The 16,330-nt window shown below is 33.5% G+C and overlaps 1 protein-coding gene across 1 annotated transcript; it reads left to right on the top strand.

Annotated features, from left to right (window-relative positions):
- The first annotated feature begins 6,708 nt into the window (after positions 1-6,708).
- On the top strand, positions 6,709-8,443 carry LOC131650458 (bidirectional sugar transporter SWEET7b-like). The gene is made up of 6 exons (XM_058920167.1): positions 6,709-6,751; positions 6,992-7,028; positions 7,147-7,363; positions 7,444-7,605; positions 8,089-8,211; positions 8,321-8,443. The coding sequence occupies exons 1-6, from the start codon at positions 6,709-6,711 to the stop codon at positions 8,441-8,443; spliced, it is 705 nt and encodes a 234-aa protein (XP_058776150.1).
- Positions 8,444-16,330: the final 7,887 nt, after the last annotated feature.

Genomic DNA, 16,330 nt, shown 5'->3' with positions numbered 1-16,330 from the left:
TGAAGGATAGAAAAACACTTAGAAAGGGGGGGGATTGAATAAGTGTGACTTTAAAACTTGGACGATAAAAATAAATTGCACAATTATTTTTATCCTGGTTCGCTGTTAACGAAGCTACTCCAGTCCACCCCCGCAGAGATGATTTACCTCAACTGAGGATTTAATCCACTAATCGCACGGATTACAATGGTTTTCCACTTAGTCCGCAACTAAGTCTTCCAGAGTCTTCTGATCACACACTGATCACTCCGGGAACAACTGCTTAGTTCACTCCTAAGACTTTTTCTAGAGTCTACTGATCAACACGATCACTCTAGGCTTAGTTCACTCCTAAGACTTCCTGCTCAGCCAACTGCTAAGACTTCCTCTAGAGTATTCTGATCAACCTGATCACTCTAGTTACAAACTGCTCAGCCAACTGCCAAGACTTCCTAGAGTATACTGATCACACGATCACTCTAGTTCCTTACAACTTAATGTAATCAATTTAAGAGTTTACAAATGCTTCTTAAAAGCTATAATCACAACTGTGATATTTCTCTTACAGTTTAAGCTTAATCTCACTAAGATATTACAACAGCAATGTAGTGAGTTGATGAAGATTCTGAGCTTTGATTGAACAGCGTTTCAGCAAGTTAATTTGAATTGTATTTGTTCAGGATCGTTAACCTTGCTTCTCATCAGAACTTCATATTTATAGGCGTTGAGAAGATGACCGTTGAATGCATTTAATGCTTTGCGTGTTCCGTACAGCTTTGCATTTAATGTTATACGCTTTTGTCAACTACCTCGAGCCTTGTTCACGCTGTGTCTACTGACGTAGCCTTTAGTAGCTTTTAACGTTCCTTTTGTCAGTCAGCGTAGTCTGCCACGTGTACTTCCTTCTGATCTGATGTTTGTGAATACGACGTTTGAAAATCATCAGAGTCAAACATCTTGGTGCATAGCATCTTCTGATCTTCTGACCTTGAAGTGCTTCTGAGCGTGATACCATCTTCTGATCTTCAGTGCTTCTGATCTCATGTTCTTCTGATGCTTTCATAGACCCATGTTCTGATTCTGCTTCGACCATCTTCTGATGTCTTGCCAGACCATGTTCTGATGTTGCATGCTGAACCATTTGAGACACATCTTCTGAGCGCTGAATTATGCGTACTCTTTATATATTTCCTGAAAGGGAAATTGCATTGGATTAGAGTACCATATTATCTTAAGCAAAATTCATATTATTGTTATCATCAAAACTAAGATAATTGATCAGAACAAATCTTGTTCTAACAAGTATGGCTAAACTCCCCAACATCGACTTAATAAGCGTGATTCTTCCCCCGAAACTAAGCCACCTCCCATTCCAAGAAGACGCCCCTTATAATATTCGACAAAAGCGGCCTCCACATAGAAATCCTTTTTAGGTTATATCCAATTTGGATACCAAGAAAAGTAAACTCTTTCGACTCCGACATGCAAGAAAGGAAGGATGTGGCAACTTCCAAAAAGTTAGTATTGATGTTTATACCAATGAGCTTGCTCTTATGAAAGTTGATGCCATGCCCCGAGACAAATTCAAAACCCCTCAAAACCAATTTGATTTCCCAAAGGTGTTTCCAACTACTGTCACCTATCAATAAAGTGTCGTCCGCGAACATCAATGAAACATTTACCGTTCATGTTACAACCCACACAATCTCCATATTCCACCGTTTTATTAACCAAACCCTTTGAACATTCTACCACTATGAAAAAATGAAAAGGAGAAAGAGGATCTCCTTATCTCAAACCCCTTTCCACCTTAAATTCCTTCCGTTGACTAAGACTGGCATTTTTCTAGAGAAAATCAACGCCTCATCCACTTCATCCTCACCTCCCAGAATCCCATATTCTTAATCATGAATCTAAGGAAATTCTAACTAACTTTATCATACGCCTTTTCAAAGTCGGCCTTGAAAAGGAGGCGTTCTCTCCCTTCCTTCAAAACAAAATCCACCAATTCATTAGCGACTAAAACCCCATCAAGCATTTGTCTCCCCGGGACGAAAGCACATTGGCTTTGGGAAATAATTGAGGATAACATCCTTTTAATCCTACCAGCCTACAATTTAGAGACAACTTTATGAATGCAATCCACCAAGAAAATAGGCCTATAATCATCTAATCCCAAAGGGTTATATGACTTCGAAATCAGAGTAAGGAAAAAGGATATGATCGACTTAGACAAAACAACCCCCGAGTGAAATTCGTTGAAGCAAGCTATAACATCTTCTTTTAAGAAAAACCAACAATTCTTCACAAAAAGAAGAGAGAGACCATCGGGACCCGAACTTTTTGAACCTTCACAACTCCAAACCACTTCCCTAATTTCCCCTTTGAAAAAATGAACTTCGAGCAAGAGACGATCTTCCTGACTCAAAGTATTGAAAAAAGCTCCTTCTAGAATCGGCCAATTATTACAATTCTCAATAAATTTTTCTTAGAAATGCAGTTTAAGTACTTCCTTTACCTCCACCACCGAATTCACAATTCCTCCACTCGTAATAATAGAACAAATATGATTATTCCGCCTCCTATCTTTCACCACCCTATGGAAGTATTTGCTCTTAGAATTCCCATCGTTTAACCCCTTTAGTCTAGATTTTTGAATAAGCATATTTTCCTTAATCCTTAAATTCAACCAAAATCTACTACTCGCCTTGTTTTTAATGGCTTGCACCTCCTCCCCCATCACAACAAAATCATCCAAACCGTTCATCTCCCTAACTCCATCCTCTACTTCCAAATCGAACTTTTCAAAAACCAATTTGTCCCACCATTTAAGCCTACCTTTAAGTAAACGAAACTTATATTATAACACAAAATCACCTCTACCGTTCAATACCAAAAATTTCCACTCCTTCTCGACATAGTGATCAAAATCCTTATTAGAAAACCATTTGTTGGTAAACTTGAACGGTTCGGGTTCGTCAATCTTCTTTATCCACCTCTAACCACACCGGGAAATTATCTTAATGTCTATCATTCCAATAAGATGACCAACCACTCCCCAAGAATAGACAATATTATCGGCCACCAAAACTCGATCAATCCTACTCTTCGATTTCCCATCACCACTATACCAACTGAATTTCTTGCCTTTGCACGGAATATCTATCAAGCCGCTCTCATCAGTAAAATTAGAGAATTGCCCCCATTCAACATTTCTTCTCACCATTAAATGACTAACCCTCTTGTTCCTCTTCTTAACCGCATTAAAATCTCCACCAAAAATCCATTCACCATCCTTAAATATTTGTTTCAACTCCAACCGATTTTTTCACATAACACGCTTCAAGACTAAAAAACAAGCAGAATATAGATTAACTATGTAATATATACAGTTTTTCCAAGTGACCTTGATGCCTAAAAATCCACATCCCCAGAAGCTGCTAATAACCTTGACCATACTAACTTTCCACATGTTCAATAAACCTCCTGACAATCCTTCCGCCGCTGAGTAAGAAAAATTAATATCTTCAGACTCCCAAAAGCTCTTAGCAACTGAACCAGATAACTCTGACAATTTTATTTCACAGATTAGAAACAAATCCACTTTACCCTTCTGGATAATACTATTAATCCTCCTTATCTTAATCATACTACCTCCTTCTCTAATATTCAAAGAACCCATAATAATTTAGACATACTAAAATTCTCCTTCCCACCTTCCTTTCTCTTTGTAGCTTCTCTGCCTAAATCCTCAATTCTCTTTTGATAATCCCTTCTTGAATCTAACGGAACCACCCCCAAATTTTCGATGTCTTCCATAATTTGTCTCTCGAATCCAAACCAAAATTTCCCAAAAAAAATCTAGTTGCATCTCAGAATTTCCGAATCTCCAAAGTGTTCACCATGGTAAATCGATAAGGTGCTTTCCTCATGTGTCGTACTAGTAGTAGCAGCAGAAAAAGGAAAAACATCAGAACTGGTCCCTTAATGATACTCGGGTCCGAAGTAATCCTCTATTTAGGCTCAAAGTTTTCTTTTTAGGCCTCGAAATAATATGACTCAAAGGCCCACCCACCTCAACAAAGTTTTTAAACTTTAACTTTTTCCCTCTTTGCTTTTTAATAGCTTGATCCACTTTTCTAGGCACAGAGCTAGGAGCAACAATCGGCACAACAGAGGGAACAGCAGGAGCCTCTAAAGAATCCAAAACTCTAGTCCCTACGGAATTGGACTCAACAAGAAAAATAGAAGGACTATTGCCAAAATAGTGACTCATACTTTTCAACTCCTTAGCATTCAATAAAGCTTTATCAAAAGTACCTGTCTCAATCACCTTTTCCTGCGGTGAAGCAGCTTCGTAGTCTGCTGAAACTGCCTTACTCAGACCCATAATAGATATCCTTTTCGCACTCTTTTTCTCTTCACGCAACACACAATCTTCCATGTCTTTACTCAAAGCAGAACAATGGCTTCCATTCTCCTCGTCCCCAAAGAATCTCCTCTTTTGATTCGTCCATACTCCTTCGGAACTAAAAGAAGAAGATTCTTTCTCATCGACCGACCTTATTCCTTCACTAAGCACTGAGGACCAGTGGGATCTTCTCTCAAAACTAAATAAAACTCTAAATCGTCAATAACAACACTCATAAGATCCTTCAAAACAAAATTATTAGGGACCCTCACCATGAATCTCGCCATGTCCATGGTGCCTCCTTTCAATGTGTTATCATCAACATACATATAAGAGCCAAAGGAATTAGCAAGCTTCACAAAGAAATATACACACCAAGCATGATAGGGGACCCCATGAACACTAACCCAAGTAACCCTAACAAAATCAACATATCTCCCTTGCCAAGATCTAATCACATGGAACTATTGCTTCCACCAAGTGCTCCCCTTGTTGATCAGATCTTTGGTAACACCTTCCTCCAACAAACAAATATTGGCTCCTAAAGGGATCACTTTGACTGAAAAGAAACCCTTCATCTCAAAATGTGTTTGGATGTTGTAAGAAGCCATGTGAAAAATAACCTCTCCAACGAAAGCTTTCTTCCATCGATATTTGATTTCACATGAAGAATGGAACTCAAAGACCGCAAATTCCTCCTGAAACACGTTCTTCTTCCCTTCTAAAACGACCTCCGCAAACGATTTAGACCCCACTTCACTCCGCCTAACAACATTGGGAACACCCCTTCTCTGCTCACCCTCACCCTTGTTGAACTCTACTTTCCCCGAACCAACATTACCTCTGCCCCTTTCATATTTGGGTGGATTAGCAAGGATTTTCTTGTCGTCAATCAAGATATTATCTAGCTTAAATGCTAACATCCTAACATCTTCCACGCCTTTGAACCACGCGAACCCATATCGTTTACCCAACTTGTTCCTATTATTAGAAATAACCACGTCCCTAATGCAATCAAATAACTCGAAAAATGTCAGAAGCCTTAATTCTCTCAAGAAACTCGGAGAAGATAATGGAAGAAGTTTGTACCTCTGAACCCATCTGAGCTCCACCAAACAGAAACGTATCCCACCTCGATGCCAAATTACGGAAACCCCACTTGTTGACACTGTGCCACACCATGGAAGAGACGCAAAGGAACAACAAGGAAAACCAGAAGAAACCAGGTTTCTAGAGAGAAGGCAGAGAGACTTTCTCTCTCATATTTTTCTAGTACATTTGCTTTTTTCTTTCAACTTTATATTTGGTATCATTGAAAAAAAGTAAATATATTTTTTATGTTTTTATATGTACTATGTTAGTTCAACAGTTGATTTTATTACAATAAAATTTAATCAGTAGTTGATCAACTTTCAACTATCAATTATCCTCTTCAAACTAAACTAGTTATATGTTATTTGTTACTCCCTATATTTTTTAATATGAGTTATATTTGATTTTTCACACATATTAAAAATTGTAATAATTGTTGTATAAAAAAAAATTATGAAAGATTTTACAAAATTGTCATTCTTTAATAGTATTAAAAAAATTACATAGTAATTAAAAACTTAACATTAATATGATATTATAAAACGACATATATTGTAGTATATTTTTTTTCTTCTAAAACGACTTATAAAGAACACAGAGGATGAACTTTAAACTAACAAAACCTAATTATAACCAAATGACATAATCAAAATGAGATACTATTAGACGTCTCTTTAAAACTCGTTTACATTTATAATGCATCTTAATTTAAGGAATTTTAGTTAATCATTTCAAATTTAATTATGTATCATATAAGTTGTTTATAAAATAAAACATTTTTTATAAATTTTAAATTATTTTCATAAATTATTTTACATGGTTAATTAAAATTAATTGAAAGCATAATACAAACATATTATATGTTGTTATCATAATCACTCCCATAAATAGTCTGACAAATATTAAATTTAGTGCTATGATTTCTTCAAAAAAAAATATTAAATTTAGTAGATAAACTCAAATAATCAAATCTAAAGACATCTAAATTCACTTGTAATATTGTTAAAGAAAAACTAGAATTTGTTATAACACAACACATATCTTTGATTTTCAGTATCAAATATGAATTTTGATGAGATGTAAAAACTATAATGAGATGGATAACTATACAAAATATCAATATAACCATCGATTGTTTCATTCATCTTCATCTCTCACGCGTTATATTCTTCTTTTCATTCTTTTCTTTTAGTGTGTTTTCTACTGTATATTATTTGCTTAAAAAAATGGTGAGCGCTTCAATAGCTCGTAACGTTGTTGGAATTATAGGTTTGTTATTCTCATTTTATACCTCAATTGCAACAAAAAAAATCATATATGAGAATTTAATTTTTCTCCCCCAGTTTTCATTTGCATTGCATTGATTCATGTTTGTTGTGAATTGCATTAATTCAATTTTTTAATTTCAAATTATATAGCGAATAATTCATTATGCATGAAGAACAATTCTAACTTGTTCTCTTAATCAATTAACTCTTACCAATAATCTCTCTTGAAATCTTAATGTAGGGAACGTTATCTCGTTTGGATTGTTCTTTTCACCAGCGTAATTAAACTCTTTAACTCTAATTTACTTTATTTTGTGCAAATGTGAATCATTATAAAATAATGTGTTGATTATTGAATATTTATTAAGGATTATTAACTAATGGAATGAACTGCAGTCCAACTTTCTATAAAATTATAAAGAATAAAGATGTGGAAGAGTTCAAGCCTGATCCATACATAGCAACAGTGTTGAATTGTGCATTTTGGGTGTTTTATGGATTGCCTTTTGTTCACCCAAATAGTCTTTTGGTTGTTACCATCAATGGCGTTGGGCTTGGTTTTGAGTTTGTTTATCTTACCATATTTTATATATATGCCAACAATAAAGGAAGGGTATGTATATCTTACTTCCACTCTGGTTAATTAAACAATTCCTCTTTTGTTGCTCACCATTATTTTTCCTCTAATCTCAGAAGAAGTTGCTTCTTTATCTCCTCATCGAGGCTATTTTCTTTGCTGTTATTGTTCTTATTACAATGTTGGTATTACATGGCACTACCAAGAGATCTTTGGTGGTTGGTATTATTTGTGACATATTTAATATAATGATGTATGTCTCTCCTCTTACTGTCATGGTAAGTTACCTATATCTTATATATTCAAATTAATTTAAACAAATTAATTTTTATCTATTAAAAATGTAAAATAGTTTTCTTTAATATAATTTTACACACACATCAAAACTGTGATCAAATATTACTATAGAGATATTTTTGTTTGTATTTTAAAAAGAGAGGTGCTATGCTTACACCAAAATGTAACACCCATGTGTGTACACCGTATATCCCATAAACATTGCCCCAAGCAATTGTCTGTGTTAGCAAGAATAAAAAATAATTATTAAATATTTTAGAAAAACAAAACCGTATTATTATACGGTGTACATGTTATATTTAATGTAAAAATAGAATTTCGCTTTTAAAAAATATTATTTGCCACATCTAAATGATGAGATATGACCGAATGTTTGTTAATTAATAGATAATATCAACTAAATTTTATTTGTAAATTACTTTACATGTAATTAATCATGATGTTTTGTTTAATATTATGTTCAGGCAAAGGTTATTAAAACCAAGAGTGTGAAATACATGCCATTTTGGCTCTCTGTAGCTAACTTTCTTAATGGATTATGTTGGACAACATATGCTTTGATCCACCCCTTTGACATTTATGTTTTGGTAATTAATTTAATATATATTATTGTGAGTTAATAATTATATTTCAATTGGATAAGATGTTTTTAACTAATTTATAGCTAACTGATATACCTTTGAAATAATCTTGCAGATCAGCAATGGAGTCGGAGTAATCTCTGGACTTGTTCAACTTATATTATATGCTTATTTCTGGTGCAGGGGAGAAAATATAAGTGATGGTGGCGATAATGTTCAAAATCCAACTGGTGTCTAATGTGATAATGACATTCTACTATTTTTCTTCTTGAAATATGAAAGTGTTAGAATAAATCAAAAGTAAAGGATATTAGGAAGATTAATATTTTCACTTGAGTCTCACGTTTGTATCACAACTAATTGAAATGACTATCTTTTAAAAGGCATGGTAGTGCAAAACCCTCCCAAATTGTCGACTGAAGCGTAATTTTGTAGGTCATAATGTTTTGTACAAGACGACTATCTTTGTCTATAAATATGTAATTGTAAATATAATTCTAAAACAAAAACAATTAAAGAAGTCTATTTTCAGAAACTGATATCTTTATTTGTATTTGTGAATTTATTTATTTAGTAACTCGCAAAAATCCTAATATCATAACACTCTTTAAAAGAATAAAATGCGGTCGAGAGATTGAGTTCCTTTATCTTCATTGTCGTTTGAAGTGTGGAGAGAATCACATTTGAGATTTACTATACTGACTTATCAACTTATTTTTAAATTTGACAACCTAAATGATAAGGTATTAATCGATAGTCATATTAGTGTTAGATTATTTTTACATTAATATATAATTATAATTAATTATCTTCTCATGATAAACTATATTTTAAAAATAATTTAATATAATTAAAATTAGTGTATTTGAATATGGATTTGATAACACAGACTTCCAGTTATTTTTCATACATATTTTAGGCCTTCATTTATAAGATCATTTTTATATATCTTGTAATATTCTACCGATATGCATTTAGAATCATATCAATAAAATATTAATAACGGGTACTGAGTACATACAATAGATGAAAATAGGAGTATACATCACATACATTTCAAAGAGTATATAGAAAATGAATACAAGATGTATAACTACAACAATAAAATACAAAGCCAAAAGAAGATTGTTATACCCCAAAATTTGCCCGCATCTTTTTTCAAGGAGAAGACAACAGACCTCTGTCTAAAAATTTGGAGTTTTATATAATCTTGGATTTTATTTCATGAATATCCTGATTTTATGAATACTCAGTTTTTAGAATATTTTTATATGGTATTTTGGTTCGCTGTTGAATTCATTCTTACACAAACGCCAAATACTGTTTATCACTTCACACGCAGTTTATTTGAGATTTATTTTCAGATAAATAATACTGACGCAATTGGTATAGAATCAAATTTTGCAGGCGCAGAGTCCAGGGATTCAGACTGTACTGGTAACAATTAAATTATTATTGGTTTTGTTCCCCACTAATTTTTGTACTATATTATTGTTTTCAAATCTCTTTCTTTCTTTTCAAATCTTTTTCTTTCAAATCAAACCCTAACTTTATTCTATACATCTTTCTTTTCAAACCCTACCATACACTTTCTTTCAAATCCTACTACCACTCAAACTTTCCTTTTTTGTACGGTATCGCTTCATTCCCCAACGTCTCCATCCTTCTTTTCACTCTATATATACCCCTCATTTTTTCCATAAATTCTCACATCAAATTTCACTCATCTCCCAAATTTCTATCATACTATCTCATAATTATTTTCTCTTCTTCCCCGGCAAAAATGGCAAAGTGAGTGGATACGTTTTTTCTTGTTGTCATCTCTGTTTTTGTGGTGATCATGTCCTTTTTCTGTCTGCATAGTCCTGAAAAATGCGGACCTGGGATGCTTGCACTCCCGTACATCTATATATTGTTGTTTATAGCATGGGTTTTTAATCGTCATACTTAAAGTTTGTCGTATCTTTCGCTTTCAAATAACGTACCGTTCATTATATTTGTCGTACTGTTCGTTATATTATGTAATATTTGTACTGTCATTATTAAATATTGTATTGTCTATTGTACTGTCACTTAATTATCGAGATAATATTATGTGTGTTTATTGCTAGTTAAATATTTATTTTTCTGTGCATTAAATCCTTCTCAAGATTATTATCAGTAATTTTGTTCGCGTACGGTATATTTTATTTATTTATTATGTTTGTGTTTTTCTAACAACTCATGTAAATAATTTTCACCATTAACACAACAAAAAAGCAAAAAGAAAAAAATTAACTTTAACTGTTAAAGTTTTCACTTTAACTGTTACGTTAATGCCCGGACAGCCAGTTAACAGTCAAACCCGCTGACAGCACGATTCTCTGTGTTTGTATCATCAGTCAAATCAATATTTTGCATTTCAAAATTCCAAGATTTTTGTTCTAGAAGTCTTCTGATAATCACAGGATCAGCAGAGACTCAACACTGCACAAAAATCAGGTACGCCTAACTGTCTCCTACACAAACAGTCCCTAATTAGGGTTTTTGTTTTTTCAGGAGAACAAGTTTTTTTTGAGACCTCAAATGGATTTCATGGATATCCATATGTCTCAAAGTACCACCAGACAAATTTTCAAACTTCGATTCGCTCGGACGCACAATCAACAGTTCAAACAGTCAACAGACAACCAGTTTGACCGAAAAGTCAACAGACAGTCAAAAATGAAATTTTTTGTCAACATCCATATTTTGTCAAAAGATTCATCATTTGATCAATGGTTGATCATAATTCATCAAGAAAAGTTCATAAATCAACAAAACTCTAAGTTTCAAAATTAGGGTTTTCTCCTAAAAAGTCAACTGAACTTTGACCGGCCATAACTCTTTCCTCGTTCATCTGAAAAATTCCAACCAAAGCTTATTTTGAAGTAAATTCAATTATCTTTCAAATGAAATTGGTCCCATGGTCATTGGATTTACCATTTGGAAAATATGAGCTCAGACATTACAGGTCATTTTCAAAGTCAACAAAAAGCAATTTTTTGTCAAAGCCCATAACATCAAGATAACTTCTCCAAATGCAAAAAAGCTTCCAAAGTAGCTTGTAGAGGACATCTTGAGGTTTCTAAAAACTACAAGAACTTCTTCATATGATCAAAATTGCGGGAGTTATGCCTTGTTGAAGTTGATCATTTTTTGGGAAAATGCATGAAACCAACATTGATCAAAATTGTTTTTTTTCCAAAAGGGCCCAAGCATTTGTGATCCAAACATGTTCCTAATAATGTTTAAGGCATCCCACGACCAACATTAGGCCCATAACATTTTTATTTCTTTTTTGATTTAATTTTACTTCATTTAAAGTTAAATTAAAAAAGAAATGATCCAAGATAATGATCCAATGCTTTGTCTTTAGCTTGAGTCACCAAGTTTTATCCAAATTTTGAAGCATAGAGGTACAGAAGACCTATGGCAAGAGGGGTGAAGAAAATTGAAGCCATGGCCAAGACTTTCAAAGCTTTTATTCATAAAAAATTCAAAATTTCAAAGGCACTCAAGTATGGAAGAAAAGCATGGTTGCTTAAGTTCTAAGCACTCAATCTTGCCTATATAATAGCTTGAGTCCATCAGCAACACACACACACAAATTCTGAACCAGAAACATACTTGTATCAACTTGAAAATTTCAAAGAAATTTAAAATTCGAATTTTGAGTTTGAGCTAGATTCAATTGCAAATAATTGTCCAAACACGACCCTCAAGTGATTCTGAAACTATTCCAGTAGTTTCCATCAACCAAAACACCTTGAACCAAGCATCAAAAACCCACGGTTTGTTCAAACAAAAACCTACAAAGATATAATTATACATGCATATTTAACACGATGTAAACATATATTTGAGTTTGGTTTGTTGTTCTGATCGTTTCTGGATAGTTAATTAGGGTTTGGTCACATATTCACGAAGTTACCATTTTAGGGTTCTTGAGCTCTATTTTGGGGATTTTCGTTAGAGGCAAAATTAGACCAAGCTAAGGCCATGATTATGATCAGTGAAACATTTGCAACAAAACCATGATCTCGCGCCAAATTTATTTTATGTCTAACCCCTATTCGTGTTGCACAGGTGTAGTAGATATAGGTCTTTTACAGCACACTGTAAACGAGCGGTGTAAAAAGCCCATCTGATGAAGAAGACGAGACGTGGCTCCCTCCTATTGGCTAGAGGGCGCGCGCGTTTATTTTTTAAAATAATCTTTGATTCAGTGCTTTGCAGGTCCTGTACGTGGCATACTCCCTCGCTCTAGTCACCATCAGATGCATCTGGTTGCTTCATCCAACGCACACGTTTTGCTTGACCACGCCATAGACCCTCCCATCAACCACACATGATCCATATTTAATATATTAACTATTTTATTTAATTTTCTTTATAAAATTATTTAAAAATAGTTTAAAAAATCAGAAAAATATGCAAAAAAATATTTTAGGTTGATAAAATATTGTCTTAATTTTTGACACAAAAATATTTTATTTTTCTTAACAATTAAAATATTTTGTTTAATTAACCAATATATATTCATATATTTCCTTTTTAATTATTTCTAACCTATCAAAAAATCAAAAAAATATTTTCTTTTTATTAAATTAAGTTTATATATTATAAACTAATTTTGCACATATTTAGAATATTTTTCTCTTTAATTTTAATTTATGTGTATAATTATTTGTATAATTATATGTTAATTAACTTAATAATCTTAAAAACAATTTCAAAAATCACAAAAAAATTAATTTTATTTTAAAATTAATTAACAAGCAACTTGGACATATTTTGGACTTAATTTTTTAGGTTTAAATTTTATTTCTAAATTTTTGACCTTTTAATTAAATTAATTATGCCTTAATTTTAATTAAATCAACCCATCCAAGAATCCAAAAATATTTTCCCTTTATCTTATTGCAATTTAAATTCATAGATAAGTATATATGTTGTCAAATTCATGTAAATAGCGTAGTTTATATTTCTCGCACAATCGATGTAATAGCGTAGATTTACTTTCCGCATTTTACATTCCCGCACTTTAATTCCTGTACATATAAAACTGCGTGTATGGCAAGAATAAAACTGAAGCGCTAGATCACTAATCTCAAAGATAACATATCTGAAAATAAATCACAATCACACTTGCACCTCTTAGGGTAATCCCTCTGTTACTCTTTTCAAAATCAATTCTTACTGTTTCAAATACAATTCAAATTTTTCTTCTGTATCCAGTCAAGGAAAATTTTCTAAAGAAATAGGAAAGAACCTTATAAACTTAGGGTATACCTCCTAATTGCTTGCTCAATCAAAAACAACAAAAGCTTTTACACATCACTGATTTTTTTCAAAACAAACTTTCAAAAGACTACACTTTGTATATATCCAAACAAGGATCGTTATGAAGTTAAAAATCTTTTTTTAAACTGTCAAAACATCTTTCGAAAGATAAACACTTTGTATACGTCCGCACAAGGATCACTACAAAGTTAACTCTTTACAAAATATTTAAAACCACATACAAGCATTTCAAAGCAAGACAAACGATTCAAACAAGTGAGCTAAGCAATTAAGAGCCCATGGATAACCATGGATACAAAGGGTGCTAACACCTTCCCTTTGTATAACCTACCCCCGAACCCAAAATCTCTTTAAGGTCTTTTTCTGTTTCTTTTATAAACCTTTCCTTAATTGGATAAAATAAAAGTCGGTGGCGACTCTCTGATTTTCACAACTCAAAAATAAAAGAAGAGCCAGTTCGCATCCCACAAAAAAAAACCGAGGATTACAAAGATCAAGTACACTATTCGCATCATCCGACCATAAAGCTCTTGATCCAAGCGTCTAGCAATCCCAACCTGCATAGTACCTGAAAAATAATAAGATGAATGGGGTGAGATTACTAAATCTCAGTGAGTTCCCATATCTTATGGGTCCACTCAGCTCTATAAGGTACATGCATCATCTACGGGTCCATCATTGATCCTAAAGTTTTCCTTACTATCAAGTACAGGAAATACATAATAATTTGCAGCATCACAATTGAGTTTCCTTTGACCACCCAATTGGATACTACAATCATACATTAGATAACTAGATATTAGGTATATGTTTCCTCCAGAATAGATCTTCCGGGTTTACCTGCCAGCCTTCTGTAGGGAGTTACCCTCAAGGCCTGGTCTTCCGGGTTTACCTGCCTATCTGCTCTCGGAAACAAGCCCTCAAATCACAAAAGGGTAGTGGTCTCACCCTTTGAATCTACCTGGTAAGTAACGAGTAAGAAAGATAGAGAACCATAGAATGGACATTGAGTCATCACTATGACCCAACTCTTCCAATATCCTAGGGTCTGAATCTCACGTAGACATTCACCCGTGAGGGAAACGACAAAGAGGAAAAGGTGGTGACACATATCTCTGGGATTTCATCCCCGCGAGAATAGCTCCTGAACTTTGAAGTGCTATCCATTCCCAAGACCCATGCTCGAAGAATAACCTGTAATATATATGGCAAAAGGATATTCAAGGAATCAATCCACAAGAAATAGCCAACATATATGCAAATTACCTCACTCTTAGATCAATAAGGATCAGTGAGCAGTTACTATCCTCTTGTTTGTTCTCTAATCATTCGTCCTACATTTACAATACCATCAGATTCATAAGACTTTGGAAGTACCCACTTTGAGGAAAAAGGAACAGCTAGCCAACTTTCGGTAATTACTTTTGCTGTGGTATCTTAAGGCTCACCTTACCAATGTCATCTTTTATTAATCAAGACACATAAGATTATACCAAGTTATAAGACCTCAACGTCTTTTAGTGCACATGGCTAGCTTCACAAGCTTTTAATCTCATCACAACTTATTCGATGATGCCTACCATATAGTTGAAGGAATACATGGACCCAAAGGCCTTTAGAACATTTGGAAAACTTATTTTTCACTCACAGCCAGGTGCAAATCGATTTACCTACTTATCTAATCGATTTCACCTGATACTTTTGCAGATAATACCATTTCTTACAAGGTAAATCGAATTACTTGCTATGTAAATCGATTTACCTGCTTCCAGTTTGCTATCCATAATCCAGTTTTCAACAAGGGAAATCCATTTACCAACTGCGTAAACCAATTTACCACTAAATATAATCAAATTGACATATTTTTCTCAAAAGGGAAATCGATTTACACAAAAGGTAAATCAATTTACCACTGAAGCAGAGTTAAAAATGATGTATTTTCCTGCATAAAACCAGTCCTAACACATGTTATTCACAATCTAAGCTTTCCCAAACCAGGTATGGCCATTCTTAACAGTACCTACATGTAGTTAACATGTAAATCATCATACATATAGCAACAAGCATAATAATACACTCCAAGATCAAATATTTCCCCAGTTCACAAACAACATGCAAGATTATATCATAGGTCAAGCATATCATGCAATCACCTAAGCCTAACCCCTTTATCATAGCATAAATCCCCAATTTCTACCCCAAAATTCTAACTAGAAACCCACCTTAAAGAGTTATAGATGAAGTTAGAGGAAGGTAGAGGATGATGATGATGCTAGAAGTTGTTGCATGCAAGAGGAAGCTTGAATCTCTTTCCTTTTTCCTCTTTGATGGTCTGCCCTATCCTCTCTTTCTCTTGCTCTTAATGAGTTTTTATAAGTGTGAGGAAAATGAGAGAAAAGAAGGAGTTAGAGAGTGCACCCATGGTTTATATAGTCCGCAAGCATAAAGTCCAATTTACCCTTGGCTTAAACTTCAAAAAGACTAAACACTCCTTGTCTTGCTCCTCAAAATGACCAAACATGCCATTGATTTACTAACTCACCACTTAATTCACCAATTAACTACTAATTGCACCAATTATATTTAATACAAGTCTTAACATATATAATTATACATGATTGGTGAATAGGGATATTACATATCTTATGTATATTTTTGTTTCTAATATTGTATATGATGCTTCTCCACAACTTCTTTAAAGAATACTATTACATTTATATGTAATTTTTTTAGCATCAAAGTACTAGGGCTGTAAGAAGTAATTAAAAATATCCTCTCATTTGAAGATTATAAACATTCC

The sequence above is a fragment of the Vicia villosa genome, linkage group LG2, assembly GCF_029867415.1.
Source record: "Vicia villosa cultivar HV-30 ecotype Madison, WI linkage group LG2, Vvil1.0, whole genome shotgun sequence".
Classification (NCBI taxonomy): domain Eukaryota; kingdom Viridiplantae; phylum Streptophyta; class Magnoliopsida; order Fabales; family Fabaceae; genus Vicia; species Vicia villosa.
The sequence above is the reverse complement of the archived record's forward strand: the minus strand, read 5'-3'. Positions and strand labels throughout refer to the sequence as shown.